At 39.2% G+C, this 16,159-nt stretch overlaps 1 protein-coding gene across 2 annotated transcripts in view; it reads right to left on the minus strand.

Annotated features, from left to right (window-relative positions):
* Positions 1-16,159, minus strand: part of LOC133451967 (noelin-2-like) — a 61,655-nt gene that overhangs the window by 18,324 nt on the left and 27,172 nt on the right. For both annotated transcript variants that reach the window (XM_061731146.1, XM_061731140.1), the window contains 2 exons: positions 11,976-12,131; positions 92-311 (listed from right to left, as the gene is read on the minus strand). In XM_061731146.1, coding sequence (XP_061587130.1) covers positions 92-311; positions 11,976-12,131 — 376 coding nt within the window. The remainder of the gene's footprint in view (positions 1-91; positions 312-11,975; positions 12,132-16,159) is intronic.

A 16,159-nucleotide genomic window follows, 5' to 3' on the forward strand; every position in this document is an offset into this window, starting at 1 on the left:
TAAGCACCTTTAAACTATCTAAACAGATATTTTGCTTGTATTCCCTATTAGATAATGCCCCAAATTCACAAATACCAAGAGCATGTTTTACCCAGTTTGTTCATGCAGCTGTGGAGCCTGGTCTCCAGCAGTAACACCCGTTGCTGGAGCTCCTCGTAGTCGTACGCACCGACCTCCTCCTGAATGGCTGTCAGGATGATTGATAGATTGAGCAGCTCCATTCGCAAAGTGGCCAGCGTCTGCAGGTCCAATCTGTACTGCTCCACCACTGACAAGAAGGGCCGAAGCTGAGACATCTGGCCCTTTACCTCCTGCGGGTGCATAAAAGATGTGAAGTAAAATAAGATAGAGACAAGGTCAGCACCAATGTGATTAAATCTGTAAGGCTGTCTGCAGTGTTCTTCCTTTATATTTCATTTGTAGCAATTTATTCGTCTGGTCATGGTGCCCTCTGAGAGTAACAGTCCTCCCAGCATGTCTTACTGGGATGGAAATCCCAGTGCAGATTCAAAGCCTTTCTCATTCAGCTAATTATGCTTCCTGCCATCCTCTTTCCTCCATCCTGCCCCTCTGTGATTGGAAATTGATTGAGCAAGGAGAGATGCAGAGCTTTGAGTAAGACGCTACAGGTGTATCTGCTTCATGTGTGAGTGTCCTTGTGTTTTACTTTTCTTTTTATACGCTGGAAAGCCAAATAGTTCCCTGTGTATATGGTTACTTGTCATCCTAATTATAGAATTAAATCTGAATTATTGATACATTTTAATACATGATTCCATTAGAATTAAATTATCAATTATATTTAAGTCAATAATAGTATTCATTTCATACTGCCAATTCAATCATCCCATCACTGTGAAATTAAACAACCCCAATGTGCAAAAATTGTACAGGTACCATAACATTATTCATAATCATTATGATGAGCTGTGTTATAGTGTAAACCTCAAATCAGAGGGGAAGTACAAATGAATAAAGAAATAAAGAAATAAAAGAAAAACTGCAGTGTGATACTTCCCATGACATGGCATGGATTTCTCACTTACTTCATTTCCTCTGTTAATTTACAGACATTTTTACCTTTCAAGCCTGCTACATATTCCAAAGAAGCTGGGAAAGTAGATCTTGCAGGAAGAATGGAATAAAATAGTAAAAGGTAAAATAAAGGTTTTAATATTTTGGATTTTCTTTTTGAAAGAGACTTGAGTTTGACATACAATATAATACAACAGCTGTTTCTGAATGTTCATCTTTTATTCATTCAGATGTTCTCAATGTTTTTAGTTGCATTTTCCCTGTGTTAAATCACTTTTGGATTAGGAATGCAAATGTACATGTACAGGTGTTTACATTGACAAGTTCTGTTAGAAAAAGATCAAATAAGGACAAGGCATCTGTGCCTCAGGGTCCACTGTGTTTGAAACTAAAACCTGAAAGGGTAACTGTAATTTATATGGCTTAGATGGAGTTTGTTTTTTTTTTTTTTAATTTTTCTTTTTTTTTTATTATGTTAACTGGTTATTAGGCCCACGCTCTTGTTTCTGGCTGAAGACATGTTTGTTTTTCACACATTTGGCAGCTGATATGTTTTGAGTTACAATTATTGCTGGCTTCCTTTATTACACCTCTTAGCTCTCCGTTGGGATAAGCTGAGACAAGAGGAGCGGATGCATGTGAAGAAGGCAAAAGAACACATATGGAAAGCACCCCGAGAACATGCTACAGGGACCTCAGGCTCCATATGGCCTGGGAAGACTTCAATATCCCACAGGAAGAAATGGAAGATGTGCTGGAGGAGAGCATGTCAGGGCTCACATAAAGAACATCAAATGGATCAAATGGTTATGCACGTCGCACTGGATAATTTACGAGTTAGCATCCAAGGAAACTTTCAACAGCTTAATGAAAATCAGTGCAAATGGATGATGTGTGTAGTTGTCTGTTGCAGTTGGAGGATAATGTTTATTTTCTTTTTTATCTCTGTGTAGACAGGTTTCTTGCTTAGGAATATTACTGGATGCTTGCACGTGCATGGGGCAATACTGCCATTGGCAGTCAACAGATTGTAATTAACGGCTTTAATAAATGTGCATGTTTATTGCAAGTTGTTGACTCAGTAATGAAATAGCTCAATCATAAAAAGCTAAGTCATTGTCCAGAATCTTAATATGGACTTTTGAAAAATGTAAGATCACAACAGAATGATTTGTCTGGTGTTTAATACTTATTTTTTATGTTGTTTGTGTGTGTGTGCAAGGGAGAGGGGGGGCTGCTTTTTGAGAATATCAGCAGCTTCATGGTAATATTGCTTTTATTGAGCTCAATAGGGAAAACTGTTTACACCCCGTCACATTTTACCAAAATTATGGCCCCTCTAAGGATGTATTACGAGATGTGAGTGGCAGCTACTTTACTCTGAGACATAGCTGAACTGATTTCCGAGGGAGCAGTTGCATATTTTCATGTACAAATGTCACTAAATATCCCAAAGTTGATACAAGAGGAAACAATCTACATGCATCCTTAGAAGCCAATATTCATGTCCTCTGTGTTAAAGTCTTACAGCATGAGATTCAAATTTCATTTTATGACACAAAGTGTCTGCCGAGACCTTCAGTGCCTTTGGGACTCCCAGTCCACCCTTGTCTTCGCTTGGATGCACAATCTTTTTCTGCACTTGGCAAAAGGCTGTCATCCCCTCAAACTATTGAACAGTTGTCATCCATCTTTGTTGTTTGTTGGTACAGTTAACTGTGGTATGTTGCCATTCATGCTTAAGGGCTTGGCTCTGCAAAAGGAACCAGGATGAGAACAGCTTTCTACCCCCTGGTTGCTCACGTACCCCTATAACAACATAGAAAACCCATCTATTATACTCAGTACTTCAGATTCAGAGTTTATAGGAAAATGAGTCAGATTAAAAGCTGTGTCAAGGCAAAGACAAAAGGTCATCAGATCCCCTGAAAATCTCTGCTTACGAACAGCACATTAGTTAAAGATGATTGTCAATAAGGCAAACATTTCATGACTTTCCCCGCCGTCAATAAAACCACCTGAACGCTCCTCTAATTTCCCCACTACCAACTGTTTATATTATGAGAGTACACCTTCAAAGTAATCTAACTTAATTGTATTTACGTAACCTAAATGGCTGGTATCAGCAACATTATTTGCATGCAATTTCAATTTGATCAAAAATTCTCTAAAATCCATCTTGATAAAATGCCGTAAATGCATAATTCATAAGATAAAGGACACATCAAATGGCTAATCCTCTTCCCGCTATACATCCTCCTTCATCCTAATTTTCCTAATCTTTCCCTCTCAATTCACTCTATTATCTCTACCCTTTCTGCCTCACCTTTACCTTCCCTCTTGTGACTTCATCCCTCACTCCCTCAAGTAACATCCACATGCTATTAGACACCATTTATTGTCAATTTCTCTGCTCCCCCTATCTGTTTACGCCTGTTTGACCTCTAGCTCTCAGTCTCACTCATTCCCTTCTTTCATGGGATAAAAATACTGTTTAGTTATTGATAATCTTTCTGTCGCTGCACTTAAATATTCAGGAGTTCTGCCTCTCAGTGCAGAGGCAAAAGCTCATGACTGTGAAAGCCCTCCAGGAGCAACAAGCATGCATGTGCATGGACACATAAACACACACACACATCTATATAAAGACAGACTCCCAAGTTGTTAAGAAGTTGCTCAGGAAGAGATGAAAGGCAGAGGGGATTTATGGAAAGAGGGAATATGATATATTTTGGGAAGCAACGGTTATTGCTTGTGTGTATGTGGGAACATAAATCTCTTTACACAGTCACAATGTGGGGCTTGCCGCCCTTTTGGGGACAAAAAAAAACAACCACAAGCTCCCTGAATGCAAACCCTTTAATTTTAGAAGTAAGACTAACTTCAAAGCTACTTTAAGAAGTAGTGGTAACCCGTCACTAACTCATACACGTTGGAAGCATCAACAATGTTGCTGTCCTTTAACTTTGAATAAGGTGACGGCAATGCCGAACTGACTTCAGCCACTGACACAAGCATCAGCCAATCAATAGTTGCGTTTCCATTACACTTTTGCGATTAACTTCATTATTGAATCTCCTGAAAAAAACACCTTGTGAGAGAGTTTTTTTTATAATTACAACCCTTTCCATCACAGGTTTTCTTTTTCAGTATTTGGGTTTTGCACAAATCTAGGAGTAATGGAAATGCGACTAATCAAATTGCGGCTGCACAGTCTTGAGCGATAGCTAGTGAAATGGTATGTAGGGGTGGGCCTGGGTCAAAGCCCCCTACTTCCTTATGTACCTACCCTGAAGAAATTTAATTGGTTGATTATTCCTAAAATGAAGGCGTCAGCAGAATGAACGCAAAATATTAGAATAATCCACCATGGATGTTTAATGGTAGCCTGGCCAGCCATTTTCATCCTTTTCCTCTCTGAATTAGTCTTGTTCCTCTGTATTCTACTTTTATTTCCAGGAGTCCGTACCGACAAACACAGAGGAAACTTCCTCTGGATACCACTGGACATTCATACAACCAACCAGAGAAAATGAAGCCCGTTTTGCAGTAAAGATTTATTTATTGAAGGTATCATTAGACAACATCAATCAAGTTTTTTTTAATGAGGCTGAAAGCAAAAGTGAGTATTTAAAATAAATTCTTGGTTTGACTTTAAAGAATGTTACGGGAAAGTCGATGCGTACAAGAGTTGTGTTAATGTTATTTGACGAGTTTGAAAGGATTAACCAGCTTTTAAAAGATGTGAACGAGAGGAAGAAACACATAGATGAATTGGCAAACACACCATCATTTTTAAAAGTGGCACAAGAGTGTACACAACATGATCAAAAGGCATTGGGCTTTATCATAATCCTCAAACACAGGTAAGCTTGCTTGCTGCAAAGTGTTGATGTGGGGGATGGGCGGCATAATAACATGACATGTTGGGGTTTGAATTACTTAATATTGTCCTGGTCAAAACAAAGGCAGCCATCTTGATTGTTTTGAACAGAGACTCTTGAATGAGTCATGGCATCGAACCTGCCCCTGCCCCATCGCAATGGATTCAACACCTCTCTTTATAGTGAGAAATTACTGTAAATAGAACAATCAGAGCGATTTCACAAGAGCAAATTGGATTTCTATGGCCAGACTAGTGTAATAGGGCTTCTTTCCAGATTTTTACTCATTTTTAGTTTTTAAATAACTAAAGCTCAAATAAAAAAAAATGATATTCAGCAAATAAATGTCCTAAAGGGGTCTGTTTGGATGTGTGAGAGAGGAAATGACTGTTTTATGTCACAGAGTACAACATAGGACTAAACATTAGACTTCAGCTAAGGTAGTGACAATGCAATGGACCCACCACAATGTAATTGTCAGTAGCCTGTGAGTTTAGGAATTGCAATCCACCAATTGGAGACTAGTTGCTACCTAACCTCCTGCAAATCACCAAGTGGCTGACTCTGCACTTCAGACTGCCAAGCTTTAAGCATACATGCTAATTAGTGATCTGAAATTAATTAATTTATCTGGTTGATGAATTGTATAATCTCTGGAAAAGGGTAATCAGTTCCACTTTTTGCTTTAAACAAGAACAATAAGGACACGAGAATGTTATCAGTATATCTGTGATCTAACTCTCAAAAAGAAAATTGGCGCCTTTTCCAAAATTTGACACTAATAATTTAACCCTCTGGCAAAGTCATGCAAAACTTTGATAGGGTTTTATCATTTTTGAAATAGTTGATTTCGACACAGGGAAAACAATTATATTTACTATTGCACTTTGTTTGTATTAACAGATAAAGAAAGACATGAACTGATTAAATAAGAATGTATATCTTCTAACTACATTTTGCCTCATGCAATATGAGCAGATCTGTAAATGTGCCAATTTGCCTCATATGTATCGCCACCTAACTGCAGGGGCTTACCTCAGCTCTCAAACACTCCTGACTGTCAGGCTTGACATGTCGCCTGCTGATGTTAAAACAGAGATGCCTCATCATCAGCTCTGAGTCTCACTCAACATGTTGACAAGATAACTTCCTTACATTTGTTTTGAATGAAATCTTTGACAAAATCAAAGGCTTGGTTGTCAACGAGGCGGTCTTCCCGGATAGAAATAATCAATATTTCCTGAATGAGAGTCCCAACCTCTCTCCGGAATTAGCTGAAAATTGGAGAGCCTTGTGATTAATGGGTTTAAAAGATCAGCTATATTGATCCCTGTGTGAGCTGAAAAACCCAGGATCAATTCAGTTGTGATAATGAAGAGACTTGCTTCATTTGTCATTCATTTATCCCCAAAAAGTAACTTAAAATGGTCAAAGGCTTGAATCAAGCCAATAGGATTCCCTTTTATTTGTTCTTGAAGATGCTTCACGTCCCAACCAGAATGCATCATCATTTCAATTGGTTCAATTCAACTGGTGGAGATTGTTGAGGTCAGATGGACTCACTGACGCTCCGGTTGCTCCTGTGAATAGTCTTTTATCCACTGTAAATTGTTCACTTGGTTTTGGTCACATGAACAAAGTATGAATGGTTATGAAACTGGGCTGCATTGTAGGTGTTTGATAGGTAAACCCGAGTCCATCCCCTTTGGTTCACTGTGGTTTTTCCCACTTGACATACCATAAATTACTTATTTTACTCCTGTCTTCTCTGTCGGAAAAGTGTACATTGATGTTCTCAAAAAGTCCCTTATCTTTGACATGCAGGTGGACTTCTGAATCTTGACCCGATGAGCTGTTTCTCGTGTGTTTTGTTGTGCTTTTATGGAGTTTCATAGGATGTGAGGGTCCAAGATACCTTCTGAATGAAAGGATAAACACCATTAAGAGCAAAGAAAATTGAATTCTAGTTGCCTTCATTCAAGCCTTTGAGCATTATCATGACCATATGACTTACTAATACAAGTTAGTAAGTAAGTAGTTGTACTCTTTTCATTCTGATTTATGATCATTTGAAACTACAAAGTGCTATTAAAAATTTGTTATCAATCAAAAACTAGTTATCAGAGTACCAAAAAATATCCAGACCAGAATCTATGCGATGGATCTCTACTGATCCATAAGGTACGTGTTTGCTTTTTCCTCTCCTTTCATGACCAAAATGTACAAAGACTCAATTAACACCGCTGAACATAAACTAAAGGAAACTATATGTAACAAAACTCATAGTGAATTCCTCCGCTGTGATAGTGCTCCAAAGTCGCTATAAGTAGCTATATTTTTAAAGCAACTGTGGCTTTAAAAGCAAACCACTGTTGTGTTTTAATATAGACCGTTCTTCTGTCTCTCTATAAAAGACATTAAACATGATCAGCATTCAAAATGTTCACAGCTTGCTGACTTTTCAGCTGTTATTCAGGTAGTTTAATTTCCTAGAAAGGTCAGGCTTCTCACTACGATATGGTGTACTTAGATGAGCTAAACTTGTCTGATTTCATGCTTAAGAGGTCCAGTTTTATAGGCTGTTTCACCTGACATAATTTTTTCCTTAACTTGTAATGTAATGTTGTTGTTTTAGTATGTTCTTTCTTCTTGCTTTACCCTATGTGCTCACTATTCTGTAATTGTGCTTATATATTTAAGAAAAAAGACCAGATACATGAAAAAGATCATTATACTAAACTATAAGTTAAAATGTTAACTTCCATTTGTTTTTTATCATATCGACCTTTACTCATTGAAAATCCCTAAACTAGGGCCGTTTACCTGAACCAGGGTTGTTCAAAGTCGCTCCTCACTGGCAGTTCTAGGATTTTTCTGATACAGGGGCCATTATGTAACCTTACTGTAACCTTCAGGGGCCAACAGTATTACCCCCATTTTCATCCAGAAATAGCGCTGCTTGACTGAGCAATTCCCTGCGTCTTTCTTTTCATGCTCTCTGTCTCAATACCCGACAAACACGACAGTTTATGATTAACATAGAATATGAATCTCTTAATCTTTGAACAATCAGGTCAAAGTGCTATCCTACCAACCAAATTGCAACTTAATTGTTATGGATTTCTTTCTTCGAACCCAAGCGCACGACACCAAAGGTTAAACTTAGCCAAAAACACGGCGTAGTGTAATTGTAAACCAAAAAAACCCCACAGGGAATACACAGAGAGATGTACAAAAAAAACCTCCTTACTCAAAAAGGAACACAAACCCTCCTCATGGGTAACTAGAAAATCACCAGGCACACAGCAACAAGCACACAACTAAACAAACAAACAAACAAAACGAACTTGCCTCGAGCTACTGGCAGCCCCACCCTTCAACTTCTCCCATAGGTGAGCTGATGAGCTGCAGCTGGTTGACATATCTATGATGCTAGTTACATTGAAATGACATCTGAAATGACTACTGCCCGAGCTGAAACAAGGACGAGCAGAACTCCATTAGGAGTAGGACTCACTGTCGCTTGACCTGATTAATGAATCACTTAAAATTAATTTTATATATTTATCGCTGTGTCTTGCAATACAATTTTTCTTTTTTTTAATGCTGTGTGTTTCTGCTGCTTCCGGAAATAACAGCAGCTTTATGGTAATATTAGTTTTATTGGACTCAATAAGAAAATAAGGAAAAAGATTACGTTATTGACAGCCTGGTGCTCAGAGAACAACCTCACTCTGAACACCGGGAAAAGCAAGGAGATCACCCCCCCCCCCCCCCCCCCCCCCTCACGGACATTTACACCTCCCGCTGCCCCAGCAGAGCCACTAAAATCATCAAAGACAGCTCCCACCCCGGCTCTGACCTGTTTGACCTGCTGCCTTCAGGTAGACGCTACAGAGTCATCAGGTCAAAAACAAACAGACTCAAAAACAGTTTTTTCCCCAAAGCCATAATCGCCCTGAACAATATGTGAATCATCCTCGTTACTGTCTCTTTAAACCGTGCAATACTTCTCCCGGACTCTGTGCAATATTCTACAATATTCTACACATGTATATACTGTCATCTCTAAAAAAAAAAAAAAAAAAAACAAAAACAAAAAAAAAACGATTCAAATGCACCTTAACCTTTTTTATATTTTTTATATTACTTATATTTCTTGTATTTCTTATTGTTTGCACTACTGCTATTTATCTTGCACTGGAGAGGTGATGCTACCTCTAATCTCACAGTACCCAGGTACATTGATAATAAAGTATTCTGATTCTGATTCTGATTCTGATCATTATTCAGTTCACGTAATATACACCAAGTAGGTTGAATATCTCCAGTACTAACAAAGACTTCACCTCTGGTTGTATTGTTAATGCTGTCATAAAAAACCTGATCCAGATGACCTGAGGGGTCTGGAAGGTTCATACGGGCTCAGGAGGTCACTGATGTATTTTGGTCCTGGACCATTCAGAGCTTTAAAGACCAGCATCAGAACTTTAAAGTCTGTCCTCTGATCAACAGGCAGCCAGTGTAAAGACCTCACAGCTGGACTGATGTGGTCCACTGTTCTGGTCTTAGTGAGGACTGAAGCAGCAGAGTTCTGAATGAGCTGCAGTTGTCTAACTGACTTTTTAGGTAAACCTGTAAGATGCTGTTACAATAATCAAGCTACTAAAGATGAATGCATGAACTAGTAGTGGTAGTGGTAGTTTTTTGGTCTATAGAATGAAGCTCTGTGGTGACCTGTAATAATTTCTCTTTGGCTCCAAAGACAATGACCTCAGTTTTGTTTTTGTGTAGCTGGAATAAATACCATGTGTACCAGTGTCCTGCCATTGTACATTTTATGCACACATTTGGCCAGAAAAGTTGCACATTTTGATTTGAACCATTCAAACAACAGTTTCCTTCAAATTAAAGTGTTAAGTCTAGTGAGCAACACAGACAATGCAGATTAAAGGGGACCTATTATGAAAAACACGTTTTTTCTTGTTTTAACATATATAAAGTGGTCTCCCCTCACCCTGCCAGCACAGGGGAGACAAAATACCATGAAATTCTGCAGGGTCTCTGACACCCGCCTTACAGAGTCCCCCAGTGTCACGTGACCTTTTTTTGAGCCATTCTGAATCTGCGCCTAGGGTGACGTCACCATAGGCGCTCATTTCCATAGGTTCAGCCTCCGCTGCTGAAACCACGCCCACAACCAGCTCTCTCCGCTGCTGGAGCGGTGGTTCCTTCAGCCAGTCAAGGCGCCGCGGATCCGGGTTAAATCATCCAGGTTCCCGGGTGGTTTGGGAGCTGGGTCCTCGGGGGTCTGTCCCAGGTCGGACCAGCTTCACTCTCTGAGATTTTCAGCGAAATCTGTCGGTTTGATCCCCGGTAACGGGAGATGCGCCGCGGATGCGCTCCGGAGCCGATCTGTGTGCCCGCCGTGCGGTTGCAGCGCCAGCGCGCAGAATCCGCCGGGCAGATCCGGCTGAAATTCCGCTGGTCGGTCCCCGGGAGTCCCTGCTACCAGTCCAGGCCGGTTCCTGCGGTCCCGGCCGGTCGGAACCGGTCAGATTCCCTGGTTAAAGCCGCGGTGATGTGCGCTGCTCCAGCAGCGCTGCTCCCGGGCGCCCGGCGTGGCTCCGGGGCCAGCGTTCAGCATCCGCCGGGTAGATCCGGCTTAAATAGTGCATAAATGTTATTTATATACAACTCATATTTTATTTTTTTAACAATAAAGTTTCCATTTGTGAAAATTCAGTTTTGTGATAATTTACAGGCTTGGGCTGCTCTGGCGGAGCGAGGTTTATTCTCCTCCCCTGCTACACGTCATTCAGGGAGCCAATCAGCACAGAGCCTCATTATCATACCCCCCCCTTCCCTAAAAATGAGGCGCAGAAAAAGAGGTTAGAAGCGGTAAAACTAGTGACAGGGCCCACAGGCTGGATTTATGATTTATGTAGAAAAAACAAGCTTTAGATTGTTTTTAAGACATTCAAGGCCTGTTTAAAATATACATTAAATGCCATAATAGGTCTCCTTTAAAGGACACAGAAACTATCATTGTACAGCTATTTGGTGTTGAACTGCTTTCACATTTTTGGATACCATGTGCTGTGCTCTAAAATGTATTTCATGAGCGTTTCATGAGATGTCACTATATAGCAAGTGCACAGATAAAATAGAAATGTAATCTAGGTGGTTATACACAAGTTTCAGATTTGCTCTCAGATCACAGCTTGATGTTAATTTTACATGCATGTTTAAACATCACACAGTGTTTTGCCATCGTTCAGTGTCATTGGGAGTCCTAAGCTGCCAATTGCACACATTAAAGCAGCAGTTTCACAGCTGATTTCACTGTTTAGATCACTCAGCTCTCATTAGTCAGATCCACAGCCTCTCATTCTCCTACAATAATCTTCCACCAACCCTCTGTTTTCTTGTTGGCATAGATGACTGCCAGTGTTATCGTGTCAGAAATCACCATGACTTATAGGATTATTACTCCTAGATTAAGAAGTGAAATACATTTAGATTTCCATCATTAAAAACCAATAATTATCCAGGGAGGCAACGGTTATCTTTTCTTCAGATTTTAGGCACCATCAAACTGAAAACAGAATGTTGTAAATGGTTGCGCTCGTGTGTTCATTTTATGTAAATTTTATCGTTAACTTAATTTTCTTGCACTTTCTAAGCTCACCTTTTCTGAAGACTGAACGCATTCAGTGATGCTGCCAGGCTGGCACTTTTACAAAAATATTCTGACACTTTTTAACAGTGGGCATGAAGCAAGGGAAATCGACAGCTTCAAGACAAATTTTGTCTCGTTGATGAAAGATGCACGTTTGTCTCAGTGCAGCTCAGAGACTTCAGCTTGGCATGCATGAAATCAATGTTTTCACACCAAAGGTTATTAGTTCCCTGCAGCGCCAGTATTTGTTTGTGTGTCTGTGTGTGTGGGGTGTGTGTGTGTGTGTGTGTGTGTGTGTGTGTGTGTGTGTGTGTGTGTGTGTGTGTGTGTGTGTGTGTGTGTGTGTGTGTGGAAGAGTGTGTTGTTGTTAGTACCTGGAGGCCCTTAGCTGTCAGTGCACGGGGATTGGCCACATAAGTGTGTAAACGTCCATCGACTCCTCTCAGCAGTGGCTCCGAGTCTCGAACGTACTGCAGGTCTCTGGATGTCCGTAGGTCCACCACCTCCATGGACTGACTCACATTTTGAACCTGTCACACAGGAAACATGTCCAGACATGATTGACTTAAGTGATTATTGCGATTTTACTCATCCATCCATCCATCCATCCATCCATTCATTTTCTCTACCCAGTTGCCAGAGCTGCTTATGGCTGGTTTTAGCTGTTTAGCGTCATGCAGCATCTCTTTATGTTCAGAAATACTGTTTTGTCAATTAATACACTAACTATTGAAGGTATGATGGAAGATTGAAAGGGCTGGGCTACTAACATTAAAGCCTTTAATGATTTCTGGTCTTGCATATAAATTAGATCTCTCCAGGAGATATCATTAAGATTAAGGATTCTTTATTGTCCTGATAATCATAGCTGTCAATAAAGAAAGCAGTACTTGACACATCTCAGTCAAAACTAAAACAGTAGTCTAACAGACTGACAGTGCCAGAGATAGCTGCATTGTCAGAATTGGTGAGTATAATGTGTTTAAATCAGTCAAATGTATAACTTGGTGTTTAACATCACATGCATGTGATAGATACCGCTTTACATCTGACCCTGTAACATTCACCCAGCTCTATTTTTCAGAAAAACTCTCACTGCTGAAAAATTTACTAAAACAAGTCATATGTACTACCGCTGACAACATCTTGCAAAAAGTATTTAAGCAGTATTGTGTCAATAGCCGTCAGTGTATTAATCAGAGGAGAACTTTGGCCCACGGCTGAGGATTATGTAGTGATAAAAAAGGCTGGTTAAGAAAGTGACTTGCATTCTTAGACTTGATCAATTATATTTTGTATTCAACACATATTGTCACAAACACAATGTTCACACATGCAACACATTTATTTGGAAAGAAAAAAATCAGAAGAGTATCGGGTAAAACTGTAAGTCCAAAAGAATAAAGTGGGTATGGGACGATAAATATATTTACTCTGACGTTATGTAAGTACTTGGGGTTTGTTGGTCCTTAAGGCAAATCTACATTTTTCTTATGTGATCTAAATACAGTATAAAATCCCAATACTACACAGAATTAAAATCTGGTTTTTAGAATGAAAACAAGAACACTTCTTTACTTTGGTAGAAATGTCTTCATTGTACGGTAACCAGTTTGACCAACACAAATCGTTCACCAACGACTGCTTATCTATAAATTATCCTCAGGGTTTAGTGTATATTTTGAAAAAAATATCCTCCTATATCCATTGAGCAATGATAAATATAGATAAAACAAAGTAATGAAATTTAGCTTGGACTGGTGATCAAACAAACACATTTCTTTGGATACATCGTTGAAATAAAACCAAATTTTCGGAAAGATTGATCAGACAGGACTAGGATATGTTCAAGTGAGCGAAAATTTAAGAGACAAAGCAAACCTTATTCAATTTAAATCCTCGTCCACCTCTCTTGGACACGGTCTAGATTACATTGATTAGACCTTCAAAACACAGCAGACAGCTGCAAATGTCAGAGCACAGAGGGTATGTTACACCATGTTCTCTTAGAGATTGTATGTGCTTGGTGAAGCATTAAAGCATTAACTGTGAAAGACTCTGCAAATGCAGAACTGATCCAATCAACCATAATGGCAAGTATGCCACGTTTTAGCATTATTCAGGAAAAAAGAAGCCAGGAGAGCAGAGGTAATACTAAATATCAAGTGTTTTACTTAAACTTACAAGAAACACACAATGCAAAATAAAAAGTCATGCCTAAATGGAAGCAATTTGAGGAGGTTGTACAGCTTTTTATCTCACAAAAACCAGAGCAGTGTGGTTTGTCTAATCTCCTTGTTATGGGATGCTTTTTCGCCAAAGGGTATGCTTTATTTAGTGGAGAGAGAAAAAAAAAAACACAAAATTTGGGCACTTTGGACTGTCCAGCAGAGACACACGTGCATTTACAACAACACATGACCAGACCAGCTGCCAGAACACAGAAGTGCTCAATGGCATACGAATATGATCTAGTAAGAACCCCATCTAACTATCTTATCTTCAAACAGATTTCTGTAAATCATGTAAACGAGCAGCTGGGGACAAAAATAACTACATCCTGGTAGGGCTGTTCGATTTTGCCCAAAAATAAAATCTCGATTTTTTTCTCTCAAAATCCGATTTTCGATTACGATTACGATTATTTTGTGAATTGACAAAAGGCAAAGAAATGATTTCAAATATGCTGTTTTTTTATTGAACATTTGCCCCATTGGGCTTTAAGTGCAAACTTTGCTCTTATTAAACCAAAAATGAATGAATAAAGTGCAAAACTCTGTAAAATAAGTTGAAAAAAGTTTTAAAAAATATAATAAAATATAAAGTTTTATCTCTGGAAAAAAAAAATCAGCAAATCAGCACTTGCAAACATACAGTAATTTATATTTCCAATTAAATAAAACAAGACACTTTCTAATTAAACTAAACTGGGTCTTTGCATGCTAAATAATAATGCAACCCATGAAGGAGGTAGAGGTGTGTAATGTCAGTCATTACATTTGCTATTCACATTTGCAAGTTTTTTGCAAGGAACACGAGCCGGTCTACCGCATCAGGCTTGAGGGATGCCCGGTGGCCCCCTCCTACACTAAAGAGCCTCTCCGATGGGGCACTTGTCGCAGATATTGAGAGGTATTTCCATCAATCAATCATTAATATGTGTGCAGACAAGGTAAAAAAAAAAAAGTGAAAAATCGATTTTACGATTTTCACGTTTTAACATCGTTCTAATTACATAATCGCGATTACGATTTAAAATTGATTAATCGAACAGCCCTACATCCTGGTTTGTTGGGAGAGTTCAACAATGAACCAACCAGAGATGTCCAACCAACTAAATTGATGTGTGGTATTTGTTTAATATTCTGAGGGAATGACAGGCTTTTAAGAAGAAAAAAAAAAAAAAAAGAACTGATCCTGGCCCTATAGATCTTGTTTGGAGTCCAGAATTGACCTTCAGCCATCAACATCAATGGTGTTCACATTTCACATCCAAGTCTTTTTAGAGTCACATATTTGCTGTACACAGTATACAGATTTGTTTAAATCAGCAATGCATCCAGAATGCATCCAGAATTTCCTAGTGATATATGTTTTAAACTCCCAGAGGTTGTTTAAATATGGCGGTTGCATAGATTTGGTTGGTTACAATAATCACGCTCCCCGCCATGATGTAGCGGTTCTTGCATCTGGCTCAGCAAGGTCTGGGGCCAGCGTAGCACCAGATTTGTTATGATGAATATTATCAGAATGTAGTCATGTTGTCATCCATTTGATAATTACAATTACATTATGCATATTACTTACTCAGGGTTTCAGCTTTTACATTAAATAATGCTTAGATAGTTGCTGTGAGAAGGAGGCAAGGATGTTGTGAAACACCAACGGAAGTGAATGTGTGAATGCGTATGTGTGACTTTATTTGGAATTCCATAAGAAATCAATTTCAGGACACTTGGATTGCCAACCCACCTTATTCTTAAGTGATTTAAGGGGCCAAAATAATTTAGAGTATGCAGCTTACAAAGTCAGCATATTGTTGGGCTACATGATTTGTTGTTTTGTAAGCGGGAGTCTTGAAGTCATCAAAATACAGAATAGAATTTAAAAAATCTCTTGACCCATCTCCATCATATCTTAAAGAGCTCATTGCTCTATATTCTCCAAGCAGAGCACTTCGCTTTTAGAGGGCAGGTTTACTTGTGATCCCTGGAGTTTCTAAAAGTAGAAAGGGAAGTAGAGCCTTCAGTTATCACAACTCCTCTGGTGTTTGTGTTCGGAAAGCAGCTACCCTCTCCCCCTCTAAGATTAAGGTTAAAACGGTCATTTTTCATGAAGCTTATAGTTAGGCATATCCCAGGTGGCACTGAAACATCCCGTAGTTATGCTGCTATAGACCTAGACTGCTGGGGCACCTCCTGTGATACACTTTTCCTCAACCTCATTTCTCTTTTCATCCAACTCTATTAATAACATAATTGTTTTTGTTGTTAACCTGTGTTACTTTTCTCCAGCCGTTGCTCCTGATCCGTTGTTGCCTTTCTCTCCTCTATTCTCT

The sequence above is a fragment of the Cololabis saira genome, chromosome 1 (assembly GCF_033807715.1).
Source record: "Cololabis saira isolate AMF1-May2022 chromosome 1, fColSai1.1, whole genome shotgun sequence".
Lineage (NCBI taxonomy): Eukaryota > Metazoa > Chordata > Actinopteri > Beloniformes > Belonidae > Cololabis > Cololabis saira.